This window comes from Leuresthes tenuis, unplaced genomic scaffold (genome assembly GCF_036924035.1).
Source record: "Leuresthes tenuis unplaced genomic scaffold, fLeuTen1.0.hap1 SCAF_21, whole genome shotgun sequence".
In the NCBI taxonomy this organism is placed as follows: Eukaryota; Metazoa; Chordata; class Actinopteri; order Atheriniformes; family Atherinopsidae; genus Leuresthes; species Leuresthes tenuis.
The window spans coordinates 18,629,838-18,653,083 of NW_027325375.1; the positions used below are offsets into that span (position 1 = coordinate 18,629,838).

The 23,246-nt window shown below is 42.0% G+C and overlaps 2 protein-coding genes across 2 annotated transcripts; both read right to left on the bottom strand.

Moving 5' to 3' along the window:
• Nucleotides 1-293: 293 nt before the first annotated feature.
• Nucleotides 294-12,100, bottom strand: ltn1 (listerin E3 ubiquitin protein ligase 1). The gene is made up of 32 exons (XM_072374395.1): nt 11,972-12,100; nt 11,559-11,765; nt 11,198-11,296; nt 10,795-11,025; nt 10,650-10,702; nt 10,358-10,538; nt 9,560-9,733; nt 9,215-9,405; nt 8,974-9,121; nt 8,621-8,878; nt 8,056-8,367; nt 7,645-7,863; nt 7,500-7,541; nt 7,223-7,397; nt 6,887-7,126; nt 6,658-6,811; nt 6,406-6,556; nt 6,095-6,299; nt 5,816-5,972; nt 5,458-5,571; nt 5,236-5,363; nt 4,998-5,133; nt 4,401-4,545; nt 3,931-4,144; nt 3,067-3,304; nt 2,831-2,908; nt 2,530-2,716; nt 2,211-2,376; nt 1,910-2,130; nt 1,114-1,308; nt 789-956; nt 294-621 (listed from the first exon to the last, which is right to left on the bottom strand). Exons 1-32 carry the CDS (start codon nt 12,011-12,013, stop codon nt 559-561), a joined length of 5,292 nt encoding a protein of 1,763 aa, XP_072230496.1. The 5' UTR covers nt 12,014-12,100; the 3' UTR covers nt 294-558.
• A 2,255-nt stretch (nt 12,101-14,355) lies between these two features.
• tmem135 (transmembrane protein 135) lies at nt 14,356-22,307 on the bottom strand. Its single transcript, XM_072374907.1, has 15 exons — nt 22,136-22,307; nt 21,055-21,182; nt 19,893-19,985; nt 19,698-19,731; nt 19,537-19,602; nt 19,211-19,257; nt 19,068-19,109; nt 18,800-18,976; nt 18,632-18,701; nt 18,347-18,514; nt 18,130-18,193; nt 17,934-18,010; nt 16,649-16,747; nt 16,479-16,546; nt 14,356-16,134 (listed from the first exon to the last, which is right to left on the bottom strand). Exons 1-15 carry the CDS (start codon nt 22,271-22,273, stop codon nt 15,984-15,986), a joined length of 1,422 nt encoding a protein of 473 aa, XP_072231008.1. The 5' UTR covers nt 22,274-22,307; the 3' UTR covers nt 14,356-15,983.
• Nucleotides 22,308-23,246: the final 939 nt, after the last annotated feature.

The following is a 23,246-nucleotide window of genomic DNA, read 5'->3' on the forward strand; positions in this document are numbered from 1 at the left end:
AAAAACCTCCCAGCAAGTCCCCTTTTTAGCTTTTGATAGATGAAACACATGTCACTAATCAGACATAATCCCTTTACACTCCTAAATATTAGGAAATATCAATGAAAGCCATCTTTTACGTTGCAATATTTGAACCAACCTCCCCCCCTTGAAGTTTTTCGTAAAATGTCTAATTTCAAAAGTTGCCTCTCTGCAACTGAAGCACTCAAACCGCTCTGATTTTCCCAACTATGTAAATCAGCCTCTTCTGCCCAAGAGTGGGTTTGAAAAGTTGGAAAAACAAAAAAGAAGAAGAAAAAAAAAAAAAAAAGGATAAAAACATCCGCAGGGGGGTCACTGATGCTGGGAACATGAGATACAGCAAAGCACTGGTATATACAAACCCTTTGGAGCTTATTAACAACACAACTCTGTGTGGGCATATGTCTAACCAAAAGTATTAAGACTTTTTCAACCGAACAGTCAACAATCTACACGAGTAACACGATGAATATCATCACAGATTCAGTCCTGGTTTATTTTAAGAGCACTCGTCCTCTGAGCCAAGGCTGACGGGTATTAGAAGAATGTTTCTCTGCAGAGTGGGCAGGTGGACTTGTTACTGGAAGTGAACCATTTGTACTGTAGAGAGAGGAGGGGAGGGGGAGGAAAGGAATTATCCACATAGCAATAGTCAAATTGAAGTCGCTTGATGACTAATCAAAGATTGAAACGTATACTCAGAAGAATGTAGTAATGTGCGAGAAGTTTCTGCTCACATCTAATGATCAGATATATGCATATCTTACCAAACACGCAGAGTGGAATTTCTTCTTGCAGGTGCGACAAGCCTTTTTAGGCAGAGAGTAGTTGGAGCCGTGGATAACTGAGAAGCAGATCATACAGTCCTCTATTCCCTCGAAACGCTTATCAACATTGTTCTTCCACAGAGCCAGGCCTTCCATTATACTGCCATTCTGCAGACACAAACACATGCATACGATCGTTTCAGCCTATTTCTCATCACAATCCCATGACATTTTATTTTTAAAAAAAACAAAAAAGAAGAAAAAGTTAAGAATCTGTCCCTGTGAATGTATGAACAGTCTTGTAATCATATCCCCGTATTGCTACCTGATGCGTGAGGTAGGTGCTCAGCTGCAGCATCCAGTTCCTCCACTGCTGTACGGCGACGCCCACACGTCTCCCACTCTCTACAGTGATGGAGCCTAGAGGGTAATTCTGCGGCAGCTGAATCACCAACTCGATGAAGATGTCATCCACAGAGTAGGTAGCGATCACCTCTCGTGCTGCCGAGCGGGCTTTGACCTGGGCCAAAAAGATAAAGATACCGTTTTATCATCTTTAAGTCAGGCAATCAGACACCTGCAGTACAATTTAATGCCAGGATCGCACTTGATTAACTGAACGCTTTCATCACAAATGAGTCCATTAACTTCAGCTTAACAGAATCCATTGTTGCTGCATCATTATAACTGCAAATGTGCGGCAGGTGTTGCACCACAGGATTAACCTAAATTAAATGTTTGTTAATGCATCTTTTAGCCTTGTGCCACTGGTTAGGAGGAAAGGAACCGCAGGTCTGTTCTCTAAACAACTGCATCCAGTTCAAAGAAGAAGAGATGGGACAATTTTTGAAAGAGGAACAAAAAGGCATAAGAATTAGCATTAGTATATTTAGTATATATTTGACACTGAACAGAAAATAATCAATACATCAAACAATGCATTTCTGTCAAAACGCATCTAAAAAGAATTGTTTGAAAGACAGCTCAATTTCCATTATTGCATAATACATTTGCCTGCATCTATTTAACCAAGGCTTGAGTCTTGAAAATAACTGTTTGACAGAAGCGACTAATTAGAGTTTAACCAAAAACTACAGAGCGCATTTTGTCTGCTAACTTACGGTCATGTTTTCAAACATCTGAGTGCTAGTGTGGACGGAGGAGATCTCCTGGGCTGAGAGGACAGGACTGACGTATTTAATGGTGAACTTCTCCACAGCTGTGCTCACTCTCTTCTCCTGGCTGTTCCACCACAGCCGAACCATGGCAGGCAGGTCCTGCACCGTGCTGTAATACACACTGCATGCCAGGTGAGGGAGCTCCCACTCAACGCTGTCACTCTCTAGAGCAGAAAAACACAGTTTTCCTCAATATTCACATTTTTCAGAGTACAGAAACTATGTTGGTGTGTGTTTTACTTACTGTCAACTGTCAGAAACAGGCTCTCTGAGAAGAAAGTCTTGGTCTCCTTTGTCTCTGGCCCCTGGCCTGGGTAGATTGGGTTTTCAGGCATCAGTTTGAAGAGATGGAGGAGCAGCTTGTTGAGGGAGCAGCTTCTCTTAAGGTACTGAGCATAATGGGCACGAAGCTAAAGATAAATAAGAAGAGGGTTCAGCACTGCGGCAAAACCTTGATCACATATCAAGATTCCTTTTCTGACTAAAGCCAACACTCACTGCAGAATTTGGAAGGCTGACTGCTCGTATAAACTCATATAAACTAAAACTAAGTCACGACTCACATGAGAGGGGGATGATTTGAAGAAAGTGAGAAGCAGCTTCCATGCCAGCAAGTATCCCAGGATGCAGGAATACTCCACACTGAGAGGCTGGACCACTGCAAACTCTCCCACTTGAACAGCTGCCAGGATACTATCGCACAGCTCTTCGCAGGTTGACAGGATGGCCATGAGCGAAGCTGGAGGAGAACTGAGAGTAAAAAGCGCTACAGTTAGAACAATTTAAAAAGCATTACTGGACAAATCAAAACACTAACCATGACGTGCGTGGGTCAAACCCGCAGACCTCCCCCTACTGACTTACAGGCACGGCTCATCTCTATCATCATCAGATTTATTGTTGTCTCCTTCTCCATCGCACTCTGGCAACTGAGGCATGACCCTGTATTAACAACAACAAGGCGTGTTAAATCTCAGCTAACCTGTCCCAACATCCAGCAGGACCCTTAAGATGCCAGGACAGGTAACATCTCATAATGACTCGCTAATAGGGCCTTTCTAAACAAAGCAAATTAAATGAAAAAAAAAAATAAATCTTACTTTTCCAACAAGTGGTACACGGTGATCTGCAGAGGCCTGGCCTTAAACAGCAACAAAGGGCACAAAGTATTGAGGAGCGTCTGCAGAGGCTCTGGCAGGTTTGTCTTTTGGTCCGCTACGAAGCGCGGTGGCAGCGAGTTTTGGTTCAGCTGCTGCACTGGGACGTCTGCGAGAGCCAAGCCAACCGACTGCAGGACAGCCAGGGGGAACACTGGGTCATCTGGTTCGGTGAATGTCTCTGAGTGAAGGCAACAAACAGAAGAATTATGAAGTTCAAAATCAAGATGGTAGAATTTAATTCAATTTATTTCCATTAATTCCACCTAACAGGTAATCTACTTTTAGTCTTCCACAGGCTCCCACAGAACAGCTTCAGTCCTGGTATCTTTATTCAGGGTAAGATCCAAATACTTTGCTGAAATTACTTTGCTATCTCGTGATAACGAGATAATTTTTCCTCCGTTTTCCCGTGATAACGAGATAATTCATTCGAGATCTCGAGAAAACAAAACGGTAGTCTCCTGCTCCTTGTACATCTAGACTATTATTTTGTTTGCTCGAAATCTCAAATTAATTATATCGTTATCACGGGAAAATGGAGGAAAATTATCTCCTTATCGTGGGAAAACGGGTGGAATAAAATGTATGCATGTATGTATGACCCTTTAGGGCTTCCGTGGGTTTCCAAAAACAGAAAAAGCCCACTTTGCTGCAGCAGCTAGAAGTTTTATGATTATCTAGAATGTACTTTCAGCAAAATTGGTATCAGTATTTGCAGCCAAAGAACCAAAGCCAAGAGTATGCACTTTGCACAGCTTATCTGAAGAAAGTTGAAAGAGACTGTAGAAAAACACACGTACATACCTGTGATTTTTACAGGCAAAGGTAGCAACAGGTTGTAGACTCCCTCTACGAAGAAATCGCCCCATTCACCAGCCAGTTCTGATGGCAGCTTCTCCAGCACGTCGGACGAAGACGACGCAAAGAACCGGTTCAGCCTCACGATCAGTGCAGCGTTCTCACACACAAACAGTTGCACCCAAGGGTTCCACAGACTGCTCACACTCTCACTGGCGGTCTGAGTTTGGAAGCAAGAGAATTCGATCAAAGACTGTGAGGAGCAGAATATGCAGCCATGAACAACAAAAAAAATATATAGGATCAAAACAGACTGACAGCTCAAACTGATTGTTAAGGGAAAACTGAGAAAAATGGCAACAACTTTGAACAGCTCAATTAAATAATACCATGGCAACTCTCATCCAATCGGTCTACTCTGAAGTAGACCCTGGCCTCAAACCCATAAGCTAAAAGAGAATGTGTACGAGTCTCACCTCCAACCAGGCCAACATAGAGCAGAGCAAAAAGTCCCACTGGCTTCCCCCGAGAACTGCCGGACAATGGCTCACCAGCCAGGACAGGAAACGCATCATCTCTACATTCAGGTTCAACTGTTCAGATGTTGCTTCAGAGAGATCACTGAAATGCAAAGATTTGACCACTTTAGTAGTCAGTAGATACTGATACACTGACAATAGATAAACGACCACTGTCGATAGTGTGAAGATCCTCCCTTCGCCACCAAAACAGATGTAACCCTTCAAGACTACACAAGATCTCAGAGTGTAATGATATCAGCTACCGAAACAGCTGAACCTTTAAGTTAAGTACTTAACTTGACTCATTCTTTTCCAATACATCCCCTAGATTCTTTCATTTCTGGAGAGAGGTTCCCCAGTTGGTTAGTCATCAAAATATGTTACTTGCCAAAATCATGTGGATCATTGCTTGCCAGTTTTACCTGCCTCATTACATTCAACGCTGACTGTTAACTTACACTCTGATGTATCCCACCCCTCAGGTGAGTTTCACTGCTGTGGCTGATCAGCACAAATGTGAAAGTGTTTCAAGACATATAAAAACAACAATACCAGCTGAAGAGGAACCAATCCTCCCTGCTGTTCCTCCATTCCATCACGGTGGCCAGGGTAGCCTGCACGACCTCTTCCTCTGCTTGTGTATTCGTGTTTAAGCAGCACAGCAGCACTGCCAGGCAGCCATACACATCTGCAACACACAGTCAAAATGATTGCTTGCTTCTATAATTCCTGAATATCTAAGCATCTATCCGTGAAATGTATTTCTATGTGTTGGGGTGTGTATTCTCACTGTCGTTCTCCTGCCAGTTCATTAATCCAGCAGTTGCCAAAGCGATGAGAGTCTCTCTGTCCTCATTTGTCATAACCGGGCAGAGCACCTGAAGTGTGCTGAGCTTGCTTTGAGACACTGGAAACAGACTGTTCAAACAAACAGGTTTCAGTATACAACGCAGCAAGTGACTTCATGTGAAATCATAAGCAATCGAATGATGTTCTCTGGTGGATTACTGACCTGTCTGCACTCCCGCAGAGTGTCCTCACAGCTGCTCTGTGAGTGGCTGCCAAGTTGTTGGACTGGACGTAGTGCTCTAGAGTCAGAGACCACAGACCTCCATCCATCACTGACCTTAAGGGTAACAAAACAAAAACAGACACAGCCGGTGGATATTGTTTAAAATGGCTGTTTGGAAGTTCTTTTTTTTTTTGCCCGATGGCACTTAATTACATACACTTCTGTAATGTGCAATCCTAGATCTAGATTGTAGAACTTTTCAATAACATGGCGTTGTTCTCATAAGACTTCGTTTGTACTGACTGTCCAGAGATAAGCTGATCTCTTCTTTTTTATGGGACGAGTATGTGAACCTTACCTTGAGTAGAGTGTGTCTAACAGGGTTTTCATTCGAATCTGGCTATGAAGCCCATCTGAAAGCCCCCATTCAGTCAGCAGGTTGTGATAAGCGGACACAAGCGTAGGGCTGTACTTAAGCTCTTTACACCATTGCAGTGCATACAGCAGTTCTGAAACTGCCAAACAAAACAGAAAGGAAAAACATCATGTGGCTTTCAACAACACACAACCAAAAAAATCTAAAGAAAATTACAACTTAATCGAAAGTTGTAGTTAATCTCCCATCCTGGGCGTGTACCTGTGTATGTAAGGTTTGGTAGGGTTGTGGGACACTCCGCTTCCTTCTGGCCACGAGACACAACTGTCTGGGCAACCCTCCCTAAGAGGGCAGAGACACACAGGTGGGCTGGCAATCTTTTATACTCCCGAAACTTCCAGGTATCCTTGGAAGGTTTTTCACAAACTCCTCTGTGACGGCTGGACAGTAAAGGGGTTTTGACCCACTACAAAAAAACAAGAGAAAAAAGGTGACACAATGCACCAAAATCAAATGTTTTGCGTGCAGGGTTTACTCGAGGCCAAGTACCACTGTATTGTTGGCTTTCTGACCTGGGGAGGCAGAGCTTGTCGGATTCTTGTCCATTCTGTTTGACTAGGTGTCAACAGGGTAAATAAGTGGCTGAGGATGGGAGCGGCCTGATTGCCAACAGAGATGATTGTCTCAACTAAGCTTTGTACAGCTGCAACGAGAACCTGCAAACTGAAGAAGAAGAAGAAACAAAATAGCAATAGCTTAACATGAGCTAACGGAAGATATGTTTACACTGACTGAGGCACAAACAGAGGTCTTTGTAGGGTTACCTTTTTATATCTAGGGAGACGTTGAGAAGTTGCTTTGTCACCCAAACAGCAGCACTGTGCAGGAAACCACCTTCCCGGACCTCACAATCACAGTGTTGCACCAATGACTGGACCCCAGCTACACACACTTTCTTCAGTTTATCTAGAAGTGAATCTTCAAAAGCAGTATGGACACAAATTAGCTATTTGACTCGCCAGGCAGTTATAAACATGAGCTGTGAGTACCCACCAGACAGATGAGTGTGTCTTTGATCTTGGGCAGTGAGTTGAAAGACGGTGAGCAGCAGCTCCTCAGCAGAGAGCAGCATAAGACAGTCCTGTACTGAAGAGAAGAAAGAGGAGGCCACGTCGCAGATGAAGGAGATGAGCGGCTCCATGTTGCCTGCGTCTGATAGACTCTTGGTCTCAGAAAGAGTGGTGTGGAGTTGCTCTAAGATCTTCTCCATGTACACCTCCCCTATCAGAGACTCTGCACATGTAAAGCACATCACAACAAAAGGTTACATCATTAGGTGGCTGATAGGAAACCCAGGATGTGCATTTAGAGTCCAGCAAAGAGGTTCACCATGGTTGTGCTTCTGAGAGAGGACCAGGCTGATAAGTGTCCAGCTGTGGCTGCTCGCAGAAGAGCTGCTCCCCACTTCGCAAAGCTCCTCAGTCAGCACCAAGAGTTGCTCACCCAGAACCGAACCTTTCAGCCAATCATTGCAGCTCATTAGAGTCTCGGGATCTTTACACGCCTGGTGAAACAGACGGCAGAGGAGTATAGATATTTTAACGGTGTAGATGTACAGGTAGGGCGCACACTTTGATTCAAATGGGATAAACGGAATCACACATACCCTTTGGATAATTTGCAGGATAATCCCCCACCGTAAACCCATCTAAAAAAATGAATAAATGGAGAGCAAAGGATGTGAATGCCAAAAAGAAAAAGAACAACGGCAAATTTTATAGTTGAATCTGCAACGGAGAGGATGATGTTACCATAGTGATGTGGTTGAGGATGCGGGTGGTCTCCTGGCGGCTGCAGCAGTACAGCGAGCTGAAAACCATCTCCACCAGGTGCTCGGTGTCACGGCGCCCCGTTTCAGCGAGCCAGACCACCACTCGCTCCAGGAGGAACTGCATTGCGGGGTTTTTCACCATCGTCTCATTTCTCTGTTTATCGTCTTCTGTTACTTTATCATCACATTCAACCAAGGTCTAAAGCAAGCACAGTTTAAAAGAAAAAAAAAACGATGGCATTAAAATAATTTCTTGACTTGGTAAAATACATTTGAATATTTCAATGCGAAATATACAAACTTATGCTTTTCATATTTAAAAACCTGCACTCTTGGGCAGTCATGGGAAACAATAGATCATTAGCAAAAAACATCGTGAATCGGGACTTACACTGAAGACCTTCGGTGTGTGGAAAGATCGCAAGAGAAGGGAGAGGAACACAAGATGCCTCTCAGAGTTTTTCTCATTCACATGCACCAGGCACAGCTGCATCAGCTGGCACACGACGTCTTCAAAATGCTGAGTTTGTAGCGACCCAAATGCTTTCTCGGTCACGAGCTCCGACACCGTCTGCCTGAATGTCTCGACCCCGTCTCCCTCAGCTCTGTATTTTTCATCCTCTTCTGGCGTCGATAAACACATCCTGACAGATTTATTCTTCTGGGTGTACCTTTTACTTGCGCTCTCAGGATACCGCATCACCTGAACAAATACAAGGGAGGACAGAATTATCTCCATGACATTTCATCCGTTTGGCTCAGTTGCACTGGTCATGCTTTGGGGCGTGAACCTCTAACATCCATATTTTCCAGCTCCACAATATATACATGTCAATATATACATGTCAATATATATATATATATATATATATATATAAATAAAACAACAAAATTATCAATAATAATTGTCATGATAACAATTATTTGAACAGCACCTTTCAAAACAAAGATCATACCTGCAGCAAGATGGCTACCCCCTCCAAAGCTTGTGGATCTGCTTCCTCTTTGTCAATGTATCGCACAAACAAAAGGCCGAGGTCCTCCCAGAAGTCGGCCAGAAGTCTTTGAAAGACGTCCTTGCTGCCATTTACGTCCCCTTCACTATGTAAACCCGCCCTCGTCTCCCAGGAAATAAGCATTTCAGTGACCGTGAGGAACAGAGGACCGTTCTGAAGGGAAGGATCTCTGAGAGCCTTTTCCAATAAAGGTAGGAGCTGCAAAAAAAAGACAAAAACAACGTGAGCAGGAGCTGAGCTTCAGTAGGTTCGACATAATGGAAAAAAAATCATGCACGGCTGTGTGAGTGTACCTGCTGTAAAATAAGCATGGTCCTTATTTTCCCCTGGTACTCGTCTTCCTCTGCATTTTGCAGTAGGCAATACCTCAAGCACTCAACAAAAGATGTCACTATCACGGCACTTTCTGATGGGCTTGTTACCGCACGCTCACTAGACAGACTGACAAAAACAAAATACACTGTAAGAATTAGGATTTTGACAGTTTTCATGACAAATGCATATGCTCACGTCCTGCCCATACAAACAAATTACCCTTGTATGAAAGCAGTGAAGAAGGTCGTATAGAAGTCCAAGTTTGGATCGGTGACTTGTTGCGGCAGTTTGCTGAGAAGTGGCAGTAGATTTGGGTGGAGAGCTTTCGCCATGCCTTTACCGCCCTCTTTTAAGAGAGCCCAAAGTTTCGGCAAGAAGCCTTTCTTGGCATTTACATGCGTCCAGCAGTCCTGCGATAGTGACAGGAAACATAAGAGAAATTAGCACAACAAAGACTGAAGCAAATCTACTTCGATTAATCTATTTTCTTTCGCTCCGTCTGTTGACCTGACGGGTAATAACACTGGTATTACAGTCAATCTCGTTATTACAAGACAAACTCACAGGTATTGTAGACACGACATGAAGAACAGCTTCCCACACGGGAGGCAGCACAACAGGTTCCGTGTCGTCGATACTGAGGAGGACGGCGGGGCAGAGGCGCGCTGCTTCAGCTTGGGCAAGTTCCGGAGTAAACTCACACAGAGCACACACCATCTCAAAGAAGGCCCCACGCACCTGCGGAGCAGCACAAGAGGTTGGACTGAGATATGCTCGCAGCACATTATTGCACGTGTACAGCTTGGTATTTATGGCAAGAACACGTGCGATTGAACCTTTTTCGCACAATTTACAATAAAAAAAAAACACATTTGTTACATTTCAATCCTCGCATTTCAATGCGGCCGCGTTAAGAGCCACTAAGAGAGAGGGAACTCGGTGGCTTCTTTAAAATGGGGTCATGACGTACACACACACACACTCTTGCAGATAATGTCATGATGAACAGTATTCCCCACGTTTCAAGTCATGACATGTTATTAAATGAAAAATCCATTCAAGATTTTATTGATGAATATCAAAAGCTTCCCGCTGGCTGATTCTAAAAGATCATATTTTAATTGGCTCTGGCAGAATGAGTCTGGCTCCCCTCCTGATGTTTGAAATTTCTACCACATTTATCTCGTACGGGGTGAGTTTGACATAAGACTGATCAAAGAAATGCCAAGATACTCTTTGTTCTAGTGCGACTACTTGCATTTTTGGAGATCGAAAATTAACCGAGCCTTTCTGGACTCATTCACACAAAGTCAAGGATTAAACCATCAGCATCTTATCTCTAGCTTTGCTAAACCGCATTACCTGTGGCGTCTTGTGCTTGCTGTACTTCCAGCACTTCCCAGAGCTGAGGAGATGTGCCAGTTTCTCTTCGAGGGCCACCCTGTCGGTCTGAAGCAGCAGGGAAAGCAGTCTTTTCACCCCTAACAGGGAACTGGTCAGCATGCGCAAATACTTGGCTTCTCTCTCCTCCTCTGTCACACTTCTAGGGAAAAGGTGAAAACACTCGACTCAGGATAGTCTGACAGAAAAACACCATCATTGCGCGTCCACAGTAAGGACATAAAAGCAGAAATCAGCAAAACTCTCAACATACTGTGGATCGCTCAGCGTGTCTGCCGTTTCCTTTAACAAAACATCTTGAAATACCTGCAATCAAACACAATTAAAATGTCACGCTCAGCTCAGGGTTCCAGAGCAGCACTCAACGCCTCTACGCTAAAACCACCAGTGCGACTCACATTAAGGATCTCGTCCTTGCAGAAGCCCAGAGCCTCAGGCTGTTTGGTGGGTGAGAAAGCAGCCTGGAAGGCCTGGCACGCAGCAGAGGCTGCAGGTGTGTAAGTGTCACACTGGGACAGAATCCAGTGGCCCATCAAACTCTTCAGAAAGGGCGCCAAGCTCCGGCGCACTTTCAGCACCAGCTGTTCAAAGGCCTGCTGGGTAGCCTCCCTGATGCGGCGATCATGATCCTGGCAGAGATAATGACACAGAGAAAATTCTGAACTATGTTGGTGGAATTAGCTGGAGGTTTTTTTTTGTTTGTTTTGTTTGTAAAGATGGACTATCTCCAGAATACTAACAACAACAAGTGCAAGCTGATGATACAGGATGAGTAATTTCATGAATGCGGGACCAGCTCACCACTGATATTTTGCAGTAAATCCTCGGCCAGTATGGTAGGACTCCTTTAACCTCTTCAGTATCCCGTTCCTGACACATGGACCCAAAGTCCTGAACAGCCTGAGAAGATTACACATTCTCACTAAGCAGAACAGGACTCAAAATCATCCTGATGTAACTTCATCTCATAAGATATACATACTTACATACTTTTCTCTGTTACTGTGTACAAAGGTGGCAAAATGCATACGTTCACACATACAAATGTGTTTGATTCTGCAGGGGTTTTGTATACGCAATGCTATCGCTAATTGTGCATGTCTGGTAGCAAGGAGCAGTAAAAATGCTATTTCAAATAATGTAGCTCAAAGTTTAAGCTCACTTTCAGTCTTGTCACGACATCCCTCTTTGAGAGTTTTCGAAGCACCAAGCGGAAATCAGCATCTACTAGGTTGTCTATGTCCTCTGCGCCGTGCACAGCTGGCACGTAACTCAGCTCAGAAATGGCCGTAGAGCCGAAGCCCACGAAGCCTGGGATGACACCACCTTCCCGGGTCAGCACCTCGGCAGCTCGGCCGCTGCTAGACGGCTAGTCACGGTTGGGAAATGTATGGTGTTAGATAGCAATGCAACAGAGTAAAAAACGTCAGACAGAAAGACAGGTTGTGGCTATCAAACAGTGTAGATATCACGAGGAAAGCCACACGTTGCGTTAGCTCAGAACCTCAAGTTTACTTTGTAGCTACTACGAGTGTTGTTGCTAGCACTGTTTGCTACGTCAACACTACAGCTTACCCGAACATTTCCTTTAGTTCGCTGTTTGTTCTTACCCCCCATGGATACACTCTAGCCTTTCAAGTATTTATTTCCTGTGATAACTATATGCACACAAACACTCCAGCCAGGTACTTGATTCTGGTTGTATACGAGTAAAACGGAAGCGAAGAGTCAGAACGCGAAGTTACGTCACTGTCGACCTCCATACGTTCACATAACGGGTGGGAAATAAGGCCTTTCATTTGTGGTTAATTGCTTTTCTGCGAAAACTTAACGATCATAGACATAACTAGTGATCAACACATTATTTACTGATCTAAAGAAGATGCTAAAGCTAAACTACGACAGTTTGGGTTAGGTAACGTAACACTTGAGAAAGAAATCCAACTTCTATTGACAAACACTTTGATTTTACAAGTTGAATTAAAAAATTCCGAGTTCTCGGTGATCCCCGAATGTAGCATTACCATGTGCTATGTTCAAGTTTTCGCTTATGAAGTGATAGAGTGACTTCCTGTCGATATCTTTCATAATAAGGCATCGTCGTCACATAGTTAGGACGTCTATCAGCCATAGACATTAGAAAGAGTATTTGTTTATATGTCTTTGCTATCAGTCTATCAGCTCTAGTCTAAAGATAGAATAGTATTGCTTTTCAAATCAGTTAGCCGTTTTTCCAAATTACGCAAATTATTCTTATTGGATCTAAATCAAAACTAAAGATTTCAAACTTTAAAATGTACTAAATTGAAATCCTAATATTTTCTGGAACAAAATTAAAGGGTGACAGACTATCAGTCAAAAGTGAACCGATTAAAGCTATCAGGGATTCACTATGTAGGGTTTTTCTGGACCAGTCAAGAACAAAAATCTGCATTAATCAAATGGCTAAGCAAAATAAACATTCAGTAAATTATTCCAATTCATCTATCTTTTTGTAGTAAAAAAATTAAATGATTGTACTTGAATATGATCTCACTGTTAATGATGAACACCAAAGCCTTATTCAGTATGAATTGCTGACAAAGAATCAGCCCGCATGGAGATGTGGAACATTGGAAGAATGAACTCAGGAACGGTGCCCATGCTCCCAGCAATCAGTGGACAGTTCAAAAGCTAAAGCTCAATTTGGAGCAAGCACTACAACTAAACCTGTCACCCCTCTCCGGTTTGCACATTTGTATTTCTTCTCGTCTGTTTGGAGTAAACTAGAAACCTTATGACTAATTTCCGCCCTCTCTGAACTTACTGCCGACAACAAACTTATGTTCATCACCCAACGATTTATTTATAGATTGTCCATCTTTTAGGGCTGAGGGTACATCAAGAGAAGAAGCCTTTAAAGTTTCCTCTGGGGAATCAATTAAGAAAAATTCATAGCCATCTGCAACTTAGATTGCACGGCTGAACATTATTGTAACATTATTCTGCCCCAGTGATGACTTTTTGAGAGTAACTAACTGTTTAATGTAACTATTTATGGCTTTAAAACAAATGAACAAAACCTTTGATTTAAATGACTAATACAAATAATAACCTATTAGGGAAAAAATATATATATTTTTTAAAACATTAAGTTTTCATTTCCTTCGCAAAGCTGCCATTTCATCTGTTTTTTTATATAAAATGGTCAAAAGTTCAGAGTGCTGTGCAAAATGATGGCGCACCGTGCTCACTTTGTGCACCAGTGGCAAAGTACTCAGAGTTATACTTTTATCGCGGCTACTTCTCATCTTAAGGCCTTGAGAAATGACCGAAGGGCTCACAGAATAGCCAAAGGACCTTCAGCTACAGTCTAGCTGCTACACTGTGCAACGGTTTCAGAAGTTGTGTACATTCTGCTGCAGATGGAACATCTATCGAAGGACTCTTTGCTTACGAAAGACTTCAGATAAATGCAAAGCAGCTCGGCACAGCAGAACAAGTCCTGCATTTGAATGAAAAGAGCTGCTTCAATGTAAACCAGCTTTACATGAATAAAGAAAAATAATATAACTAGGAACATCAGATTAGACTTTTTTTGCAAACACCTCTTGTTGAAACACACATTTCAATGTGTGTTTTTCACTATTATGGTTTCTGGTGTGGAGTTGTGTGAAGATTTGAAAGGAAATTAGCTAAAACAACTTACAGGTATGTTCATGAGAGTTAACAACTAGAAAGTCTAATTAGATATAGTTATCATTAGGGACTCAAGTTAATAACAGAATTTTTTTTGGTAAAAGTCTGACGTGAAGAAGAGAAGTGGCCACCGTGTCATTTACTTAAAGAACTACATAGTCAGTTGATCAAAACACGTAATAAACTCTCTGCTGAGAACAGAATATGGCCGGCATCTTTATTTCTTACCCACAAAAAAACATCCCAACCAAAAGTTGATTGCAGTGTGATTTTTTTTAAAATTCTTTTATTAACAGACAACAGTCAAGCAAAGGCTTCTGTGTGGAACCCAGATCTTCCTCTTCGTAACATCGTTTTCTTTTTTCCCATTAGAGTTCAGCTCGTTGATTTCCAGCCGGCGTAGATTAAAATGTCAACGGTTTCTTAAAAAGATTGTTTGAAACAAAACACGTCATTTCAGCTGGGTTTGGTTCCCATAGAAATAGACAAAAAAATAAAAAGTCGATGACTGTGACGGCACAGCTGACAGCCGCTAGTTTCAGGCATACTTTATGCACACAGTAGGGGGAGAGAGAGAAGTTCCCTCCCTCGTTTGCCGCACTACCAAAGTCCACCGACAAAATAATCTCTTCAGTTGGCAGAATTACTGTCTCACTTGAAATATATCGACATTTCCGTGTAAAACATTTGAAGTAAACCGATCTTTCTGCAGGTTTTAAAATGATCAATGATCTGAATGTACGCTTGATTTCTCAGGTAAGCTTTACCCAGTTTCATGTGCAAAATGAGATTCTCAGTTCGGAATTGTTCGGTGAAATTTCCCAGCACCGACTCTTTTTCAGTGGTTTGTTCACAACGCACTGCTTGCCTTTTTGTCCTTTATGTTTTCTTCAAGCCCACAAAGTTAATGTGGCTCACTTCGCTGAAACAAACACTGTCTGATGGGAATAAAATAAATCTCTCTGCGCTTTATCTCATAGAATAAAATCTAAATACATCTCCCATTGTCATTATGCATAAAATATTTGATAAGGCTACATAGTTAGAAACACCATCAGATACACTCATCGGCTTAAATGCAAATTCAGGAAAATGTCAGCGAGTAATCTCAAATTCGTTCTGCTTTTGAATCTCAGTCAAAAATCAGGCGTGAGTTTCTATACCAGTACGATGGGTGAGTTTCACCAACAGGCCGTCGGCTCCAATACAGCACGGTTACCAACACAGCTGGTGTCAAAGGACCCGACATCATAACACAGATTTGCTCCTTGTGACGGTAAAATGGTGACCTTTTTTTAAAATAATTCTATAGTGGTCCCAGGATCACTTCCGGGTTACTTCTGATTAAAAGAAAAATACCAAGAAGGTGAGATCGAATGCTGAATTTGAGGTTTCACAGCAGGCTTCACAAACCAGTGGCTGATTAATTTGTCCCATCTTTCATTTACAGTCTACGGTTCCGCCCACTGACTTGAATGCAGCTTTTCAAACAAAAATGGGTTCGCCAACGACAAACCCGGGCTGCTGTGAATAATGGAGAAGAGGAATGTGGTTGTATCATATTCTGAGTCTTTCAAATTTTGTAATTTTGTAAAAGCTGCTCATAATTTAGCCTTCTGCTCACCAGTGCCAAAGGTTAAAGGCTGCAGTGCGGTGAGTTTCGTGTTCAGGCTGGGATCAACGAGTGGATCTGTGCATCTGCACAATTAAAAGTCATGACTTCCTGCTTTGGGACAAATCTTATGCTTTTGTTTCATCTGAAGCCTTTCACACCTCATAACACAACCGCATCACTTCTAAACAATTATATCACCTTTAGAAAATCCATAAGCTACTCTGAATGAATAGCCACGTCGTCCATTTTCCTTTGAGGTAACCCCTAAAGTCCCCTAAAGAGCCGAGTCGTAATTCATCCAAGCTGGATGTCACCTCCAGGTGGAAGCACAGTTCTACTGGGCACTGTGGTGTAATGAGGGTCCAGTTTGGGCACAAAGCCTTTAAAGTCCCTGGATGCCTGTGTCCCAAACACATCGAGCAACTCCCGATTCATCTGAGCAAATCTAGGAAAGTAGAGAGACAATAATTATCAAACATACAACTCAGACTGTCCATTGATCAAAAAAAGGAGGCAGCTTTATCAGGGACGGCTACGTCGTGACTTACTTATATACTGTTGTTTATTTATGAGGAACATAACCCCTAATGACTAACACACTACGAATTATGTCACAATGTCAGTTTCCTTGAAATTCTGCCACCATTATCAAGATTTAAATCTTGCAATAATAAACAAGCAACATGTCTCTCTTTTGAACAGCAGATCACAAACACATCTGAAACAAATGGTGATTCCCAACCAAAAACACTGCTTAAAAGCGACAGATTTCACAGCACAGGCTCATACCTGCCCTGCGTTAAACGCAGCAGGAACTTCCAGTACGAGGGCCTGAGGTTCTGCACTTCCATCACAGCCTGCGGAAATGTCACAAGCCAAACATGTCCTGAGTCAGCAGAAAACCAACGCGTGTGTGAAGCACATTTATGTGAGTAGGTGCGTCCTTAAGTGTTACTCACAGCATGGAAACAAATGGCTGTGGAGATGGCGTAAATAACAGTGTCAGCGTGTGGGAAGTAAGGGAACCGGCCAGCCTCGATACCCTTGAAGTACATAGTCTGAAAAGAGGGATCACATGTGCTGTCAACGATGAAAGTATCTAACAGAAATGAGCTTCAGAGAGGCACAAATCTAAACGCTAACAACACACACCAACAAAACCACTGACAGTTATAAATAAAACTTTTACCTCTGTTTGACCTACATGAGCCTGGTGCCAGTTTGGAGTTGGTTGAACTTTAGAACCCTTTTAAAACCAGTCTGCTTTGGCATGTCATTACGCCACTATGTGTCTGTTCCAGCTGTGCTTTTGAGTGATAGAGTTCAAGGAGATTGCTTGTCTTTTTTGCAGCTTTTGTATAAAAGGGGTGATTTCCTAGCAACTCAATGTCTAATATCACGAGTGTGCGTCTATAAAAACTTTTAGTTTCAGTTTATGCATTCTATGCTCTAGAGCTGTGGTTTTTTTTTTTTTTTTTTTTAAATTGTTCCCTATAAAAGAAGGTAGACTGGAGGTTATACTGCTACAGTTTTTCCAATACAAGGCGAGTTTTCGTTGGTCTGCCTGGACTCCATAATCCCATCACACAGCACTCGCTCTGAACCAGCACCAGCACCAGCTTAATCAAAAATAGAAAATAGGCACCTGCTGACACTGTTAGGTAACCTCAGAGGTCCATGTGACCTGAGTGGGCAGAACTGCATGACAATTACCAACACTGTATTTCACAGGTGCTTTTAATGATATGGCTGATCGGTGTACTAATCAATTTTATGTCATAACACCATTCTGCGTACAAAACACTACCACTGTTTTGGACATTTCTAATAGGTTCCAGTGCACTGGCTGACCTACAGACATACAGTAACCTGATCGCCACGGTGCATGTAAACACCTCGTAAGTCCTTTTCTCAGAGTAAACCGGTTTCTTGTGTGAGTGCATCATTCAAAACAGTCTATCTGGGCTTTAGAAGAAGCACACCCTCCTTTAATTCTAATGTTTTACTTTTTTTTAAGTGACAGGACATAATAAAAAGAAGATAATAATAAAATAATAATAGTAAAAAGCTTGCTCAGACTCGCAGTACCGTCTTACCTTTACACACATAGTCCATTTTACCTCTGTTCCTACCTCACATGACTTTATGAGTGGACATTTTCTCAGCAAGAGAGCTTTCACTACCACGATCAGTAACAGAGTGACACAATGTAAGATACGGCTTCTTGTGTTGGTAGCCATTTACCTCCACCAGCTTAGAGAAGAGATACATGGTTATTGTGGTGCTTTTGTAGAAGAACATTGAGATACCAGCCAGGAATCCTTGAGAGACAGAGGAGATAGGAAAAGAGACAACCGCGCATCAGCCAAGATGTGACAAAATCCATCGGAGGATTGGCCTGCAGGGACTTCCTCCAACAATTAACACAATCCTGTCTTACCAGCTATCAGGCCATGAAGTTCATCATCAATGTCACGCACCCAGCGCAACAAACAGCTTGTTCCCTAAAGCAAAGAAAAATAACATTCAAGTCATATCAGCATATAGGACAAGAAGGTCAGATTCATGTTTGGGAAGGGAAACTTTGTGACTGCCAAAAATAAGGCATGAATTAAAAGAAGAAAGGAAAATTTAAAAAAACAAAAGCTTAAATGTACCTTATAGATACTGACAAAGGAGCCTAGAAAAGCCCCGAGCTGGAAGTTTTCTTTGTTGTAGAAGACAGAGGGGAGCCGTGAGGGTTTAGAGAACATCTGTCTGAATGCCGAGGGCACTTTGAGACAACACTGGATAAGGTAGCCAATACTGAACATCCTGACAAATCCCTGCAAGTAAAAATGATGTCAAATCTTGATTGTCACTGATCCAGCTGTAAATCATTTGAGCAATATAAACCCATTGTCAAATGAGGGAGATCTCAACAGAAAAAGAAAAAGACTTACTTTAACACAGTAGGAGATGCAGTTGTCTTGGTGATGTTTACAACATCTGTGTCTTGGACCATGTCTACATCTAAATAAAAAAAGCAAACAGAAACAGAAAGAATCAGTACTGACCACCACTCTCTGTCAATCCATGCTTTGTTTGTGTAAAGGTGTGTTTTCTCTCACATAGATTCCAGCAGTTCCCTGGTGTAGGCTATCAGAGTTTTCCTCCTCGAGCTGGGCCTTTCTGCTGGTGCTTCTGAATGCTCAGTCTCTATAGCAGCTGGCCTCTCGGGGGGCCACGTTCCAACAGGTTCTGCCTGAGTAGAATGAGTCGGAATCTCTTCCTTCCCAATGATGAATCTGTGACAGAAAACAGCACACATTTACAACCTTAATCAAGACACTATCAGCAGCCTAACACGAGGGAAAAGCAGGAGCAGGGTCCACTTACTTTAATGCAGAAAATGCAAAGCCTTTGAGACCATCCTTACTCCTGTAATATAAAACAAAATTTATTTCTAACTTTGAACATTCACTTCTTTCGTCCTTAGGGCTATTAAACGTTGCAGTGCAAAACTGTGTACTCATTCTGACCTGAAGAGGAACATGAAGAGTGATGCCGTTACGCAGAACAAGAGCACCTAATGGGAAGCAGAGCGAGAAATATCAGGACTTCAATCCCATCATGCAACGGTGATAAAAGTGGTCAATCAATACTCGCTGACTGAAATGGATCTGTTCACACTGTACAAAACTGAAACCACTTTTCATAACTATACTTCACTGTTGTGATCATTTAGGAGGACTTTCGGACAAAGCTAAATATACTACCTTAAATTCCAACATTATCCTGCTGCTGGTTAAAAACTCAAACAGGGATACCTGGTAAGTTGGTCTGTCCACACCTCATTTGAACTTACCTCGCCATGTCTGATGGGTTTGACGATGCCACGGGTCACTGCCATGCGGAACAACGTCTCACTAGCCTGATAAGATCAAGTCATTAGATACACAAATTGTGACAAAACACTATTGTATTGCTTTACAAATGAAAAAAAAAAAACAACAGAGCAGCTCTTACAAGATTCGCCATGTAAATTGTCAGTAACCCTCTCCTGGCAGGGATGAAGAAGGAAAACATCTCAATCAACAAAAAAAAAAACAACAAAGCACATGAATGTACAAGAGGACACGCAACCACGTGTACTCTGTGTTGTATTTTTGCAAATTAGTTTGAGGCTACAAGGGGTGATGAAAATAAACCAAAAAGACTCACCTGCTCTTGCGCTCCAGGAGGATGGCAATGTAGGAGGCAGGCAGTGCTGCTCCAAACCCGGAAGACCAGGAGTAGAACCCTCCAAACAGTTTCCTGAAGTGAAATAAACACTCCATCATTTTACTCTTCATTCTTTATCATTAGATAGTCATTCATTCATTTATAACAGGAAGCCTATTATGCTTTTAGGTTCAAATCTTTACCACTTTTCATGGCCACATTTAAAAAAAAAAAAAAAGTCCACACACTGGCTTGTTCTCTTCTCCAAACAGCCTTGACTAACCTGTGATCTTCAGTTAAAGGGTCTATTATGAGGAAAAATGAAGAGGTTAGGGAGGTCTGATGAACCCAAAGCCAATGTCTTCCATATCACGAAGGCGGCTCTCTTTTGGTCAACATCACAACAATAACTCATGATACACATACCTGGAGGTGGCTTTGTTTACAGATTCAGATTTAATAATTGTCAATAACTGTCCGAATCACAACCTGGAGAAAATTGCAAATTGTTTTTGTTCTACAGATTGTTGTGTGCCGTGATGTTTGCCCTTTCCTGGCCAGTCGGTTGTGGATTATAAACCATCCATTTTCTATACCGGCTTAATCAAGTTCATTACGGGGCCCCACAGAGACAAACAACCATATGCGCTCACACTCACTCCTCAGGTTAATTTAGAGTCACCAATTAGCCTAACATGCTTGATTTTGGGTGGGAGGAAGCCACGCTTTACATGTGAGAACAACCATCACACCACCAAACAGCCCAGGTTATAAACCAGCAAATAAACAAGTTATGACAAAGAGTAAGAAGGAGAATACAGACTTTATGGGGCTTTCATCTCAATACTATGTTGTTTTTAGCTTTGATATCTAATGAAGCACTAAAGCAACGGGCTGTCACCTGTTGGTTATTAACTGCGGTGTTAGAAAGTATAAGAAGGGTGATGTCGTTAACACTGGTAACGTCTCGATAATGTGCTGCACTCATCATATCAATATCATACGTTTTCTTTCTTACTGGCCACATACAGGATTTGTTTAAATCTTGCAGCAGTGAGATAGTTTGTGGAAAATGCAGTGGGCATTTAAACTGATACAACAATTGAAGAAATTATCTAAATCTAAATGTGGTATACGTTTGACATCCACTGGACCTACTAACCTGAGAATGCAGAAGAAGACAATGAAGAGACCTCCATTGGCAGTTAGGAAAGAGGTAGACCATAGGATCTCAGGGAGAAGCCTTTTAAAATAGTAATCCTTCTTCCTTCTCCGTAGAACTGCTGCTATCTGCAATACACAGTCGAGTGGCAGTCACTGTGCAAGTTCCTCATGATTGGCTGCCTAATGACTGCATCGTGAGAGTTGAGAAAACCTCAAAGTGGAGCTGTACACATCTTCAAGTCTTAATGAATTTTCAGAGAGTAACAAAAACTGTCAATAGAATCTGATAAAGGCGACTAGGTTAAATAGTGAAAGAATCCCACTCAATGGCATTAACTCTGATATTGTGTCTTCAGCTGCCTACCACTTAAAATAAACTGAGATACTTCATGTGGTTGAGGTTAAGATGACCGTTTGCTTACCATGATGTAGCCTTAACATAAAGTAGCTTCAAAACAGGGTTACTCTGCCAGCCAAACACAACCACTGCATTTGTAGCCATAGTCATTCAAATAAAGTCTTATCGCCACATTTAAAACAATGACAGCTGTGTAATACCTTTATGAGAAACAGCCCCTGAAACAGCTCCTTGAAAATTAATTCTCAATGTAATGGTGCAGACTTAACTAGATCTCCCTGTAGTCACCACTACAGCAGTTTAACTAACTGATAACAACTAACGACATAACACAGCTGAGTCTTCGCAATGGGTCAGAGAACCCGTAAAAATCATGGGAAGGCAATGCAATACTTATTGCGAGCTAAAGCGAAACAAACATACTACTAAAGGCGAGGTAACACTTTAGTGTTACGAGTTAATGTGAAACTTATTGCGCGGTAACACCTAAATAGCCTTTCTCATCATGACCTTTGTGTGTACTCTAAAAGGGCAACATTGCATGAAATGTTTTAGCCCCCTTTCCTGTCAGCCCACGAGCATTATGTGAACTTAGACCCCAGTTGCAGCTCTTGCTAATCTTTAGTAGTTCTCTTAACCACTTAGCCTTGCTAGCTAGCTAACTTTAGCTGGTTCCAAAGTCTGAAGATAAAGCCCAAATTCTGAGGGCATACCATCTTACCAGGTAAAGAGGAGCATATATTTTGAAGGAGACCTCCAGAGCGCCCCTGGTAATATCTGCAGCAGCCTGTACACACGATGGGCTCCATGTATGACCAACCTCGTAGCAGTTGTGCGGTATTTTACTGAGAGCAGCCATATCTGTAAGCTTGTACTGAAACAAACTGCAGGAGGGCTGCAACGCGCGCTCGTGCGCTGGCGCGAGCGCGAGACAGAGCTGTTGCGGTGACAGTCCGTCTCGCCAGCCAATCAGTGCACAGTAGTATTGTGTTCCTCCTCATTGAGGATTTACTGCCGTTATCTCTTAAGTTTTCACCCTCGTTCTCCATTTAGTTTACAGCAAGTCTACATTTGTTTTGCAATAGTCTGTAGACATTCAGATCAATTCTAGCATTAAGAGACACAAAGAAGACACAAATAAAAGAAAAATATTCATTAATTCAAGAATGTAAAAGCCTCTGGTGAAGGTTGCGAGGAGTGAAAAGATGTGAACGGTTGGCTAAAATGCAACTAACAGTAATGGGCTTTGACGTGTTTACACTAGAACATGTCCTCAGATGGAAGTATTTCAAGATCTTGAACCTAAATCCTTAAATCTGGAATCAGGTGAGCATTACTTCACAGGAACTTACAAATAATAATTCTCAATTTTGCACTTGAATTTTATTTTCAATATTTATTTTTTTATATTTTTTTATTTCTATGCATATCATACAGGCTGCAATCTATTGAGTTCAAATAAATACCAAATGTTCTAAAATACTTCATATAGTGTTTTTATTCTTCAGTCAGTTAATATAAACATTTGACGTCAAAGATGTTATAGAAAGTAATAGCTTATAGAACATGAAAAATAACGTCACAGTTACTTTGCTGAGTAACTAATTACTCTTACAATGAGGTAACTCATTACCTAACTTACTAACTCAATTGCTCAATTGGTTACTAACTCATTTGCTTTTTGGGAGAAATGTGTAACTGTAACTAATTACTTTTTTATAGTAAGATGACCAACACTGGAAAAAATATCAAATTAGCTCTCTGGGTTTTGCTTGTAGCATCTGGTTTGTCCCCTTTGTGCAGCCATAAAATCAGCTTAACATTTCAAGGAG

Excerpts from the sequence above, each read along its gene's own strand:
- ltn1 (XM_072374395.1), bottom strand. The coding sequence starts at position 12,013 with ATGGGGGGTAAGAACAAACAGCGAACTAAAGGAAATGTTCGG. Across the intron at positions 10,539-10,649 it reads GACACGCTGAGCGATCCACA|AAGTGTGACAGAGGAGGAGA; the intron begins GTATGTTGAGAG and ends CCTTTTCCCTAG. Across the intron at positions 7,542-7,644 it reads TCCTCAACCACATCACTATG|ATGGGTTTACGGTGGGGGAT; the intron begins GTAACATCATCC and ends TCATTTTTTTAG.
- tmem135 (XM_072374907.1), bottom strand. The coding sequence starts at position 22,273 with ATGGCTGCTCTCAGTAAAATACCGCACAACTGCTACGAGGTTGGTCAT. Across the intron at positions 19,258-19,536 it reads AACCCATCAGACATGGCGAG|GTGCTCTTGTTCTGCGTAAC; the intron begins GTAAGTTCAAAT and ends GCTTCCCATTAG. Across the intron at positions 18,977-19,067 it reads TTTGCATTTTCTGCATTAAA|ATTCATCATTGGGAAGGAAG; the intron begins GTAAGTGGACCC and ends TTTCTGTCACAG.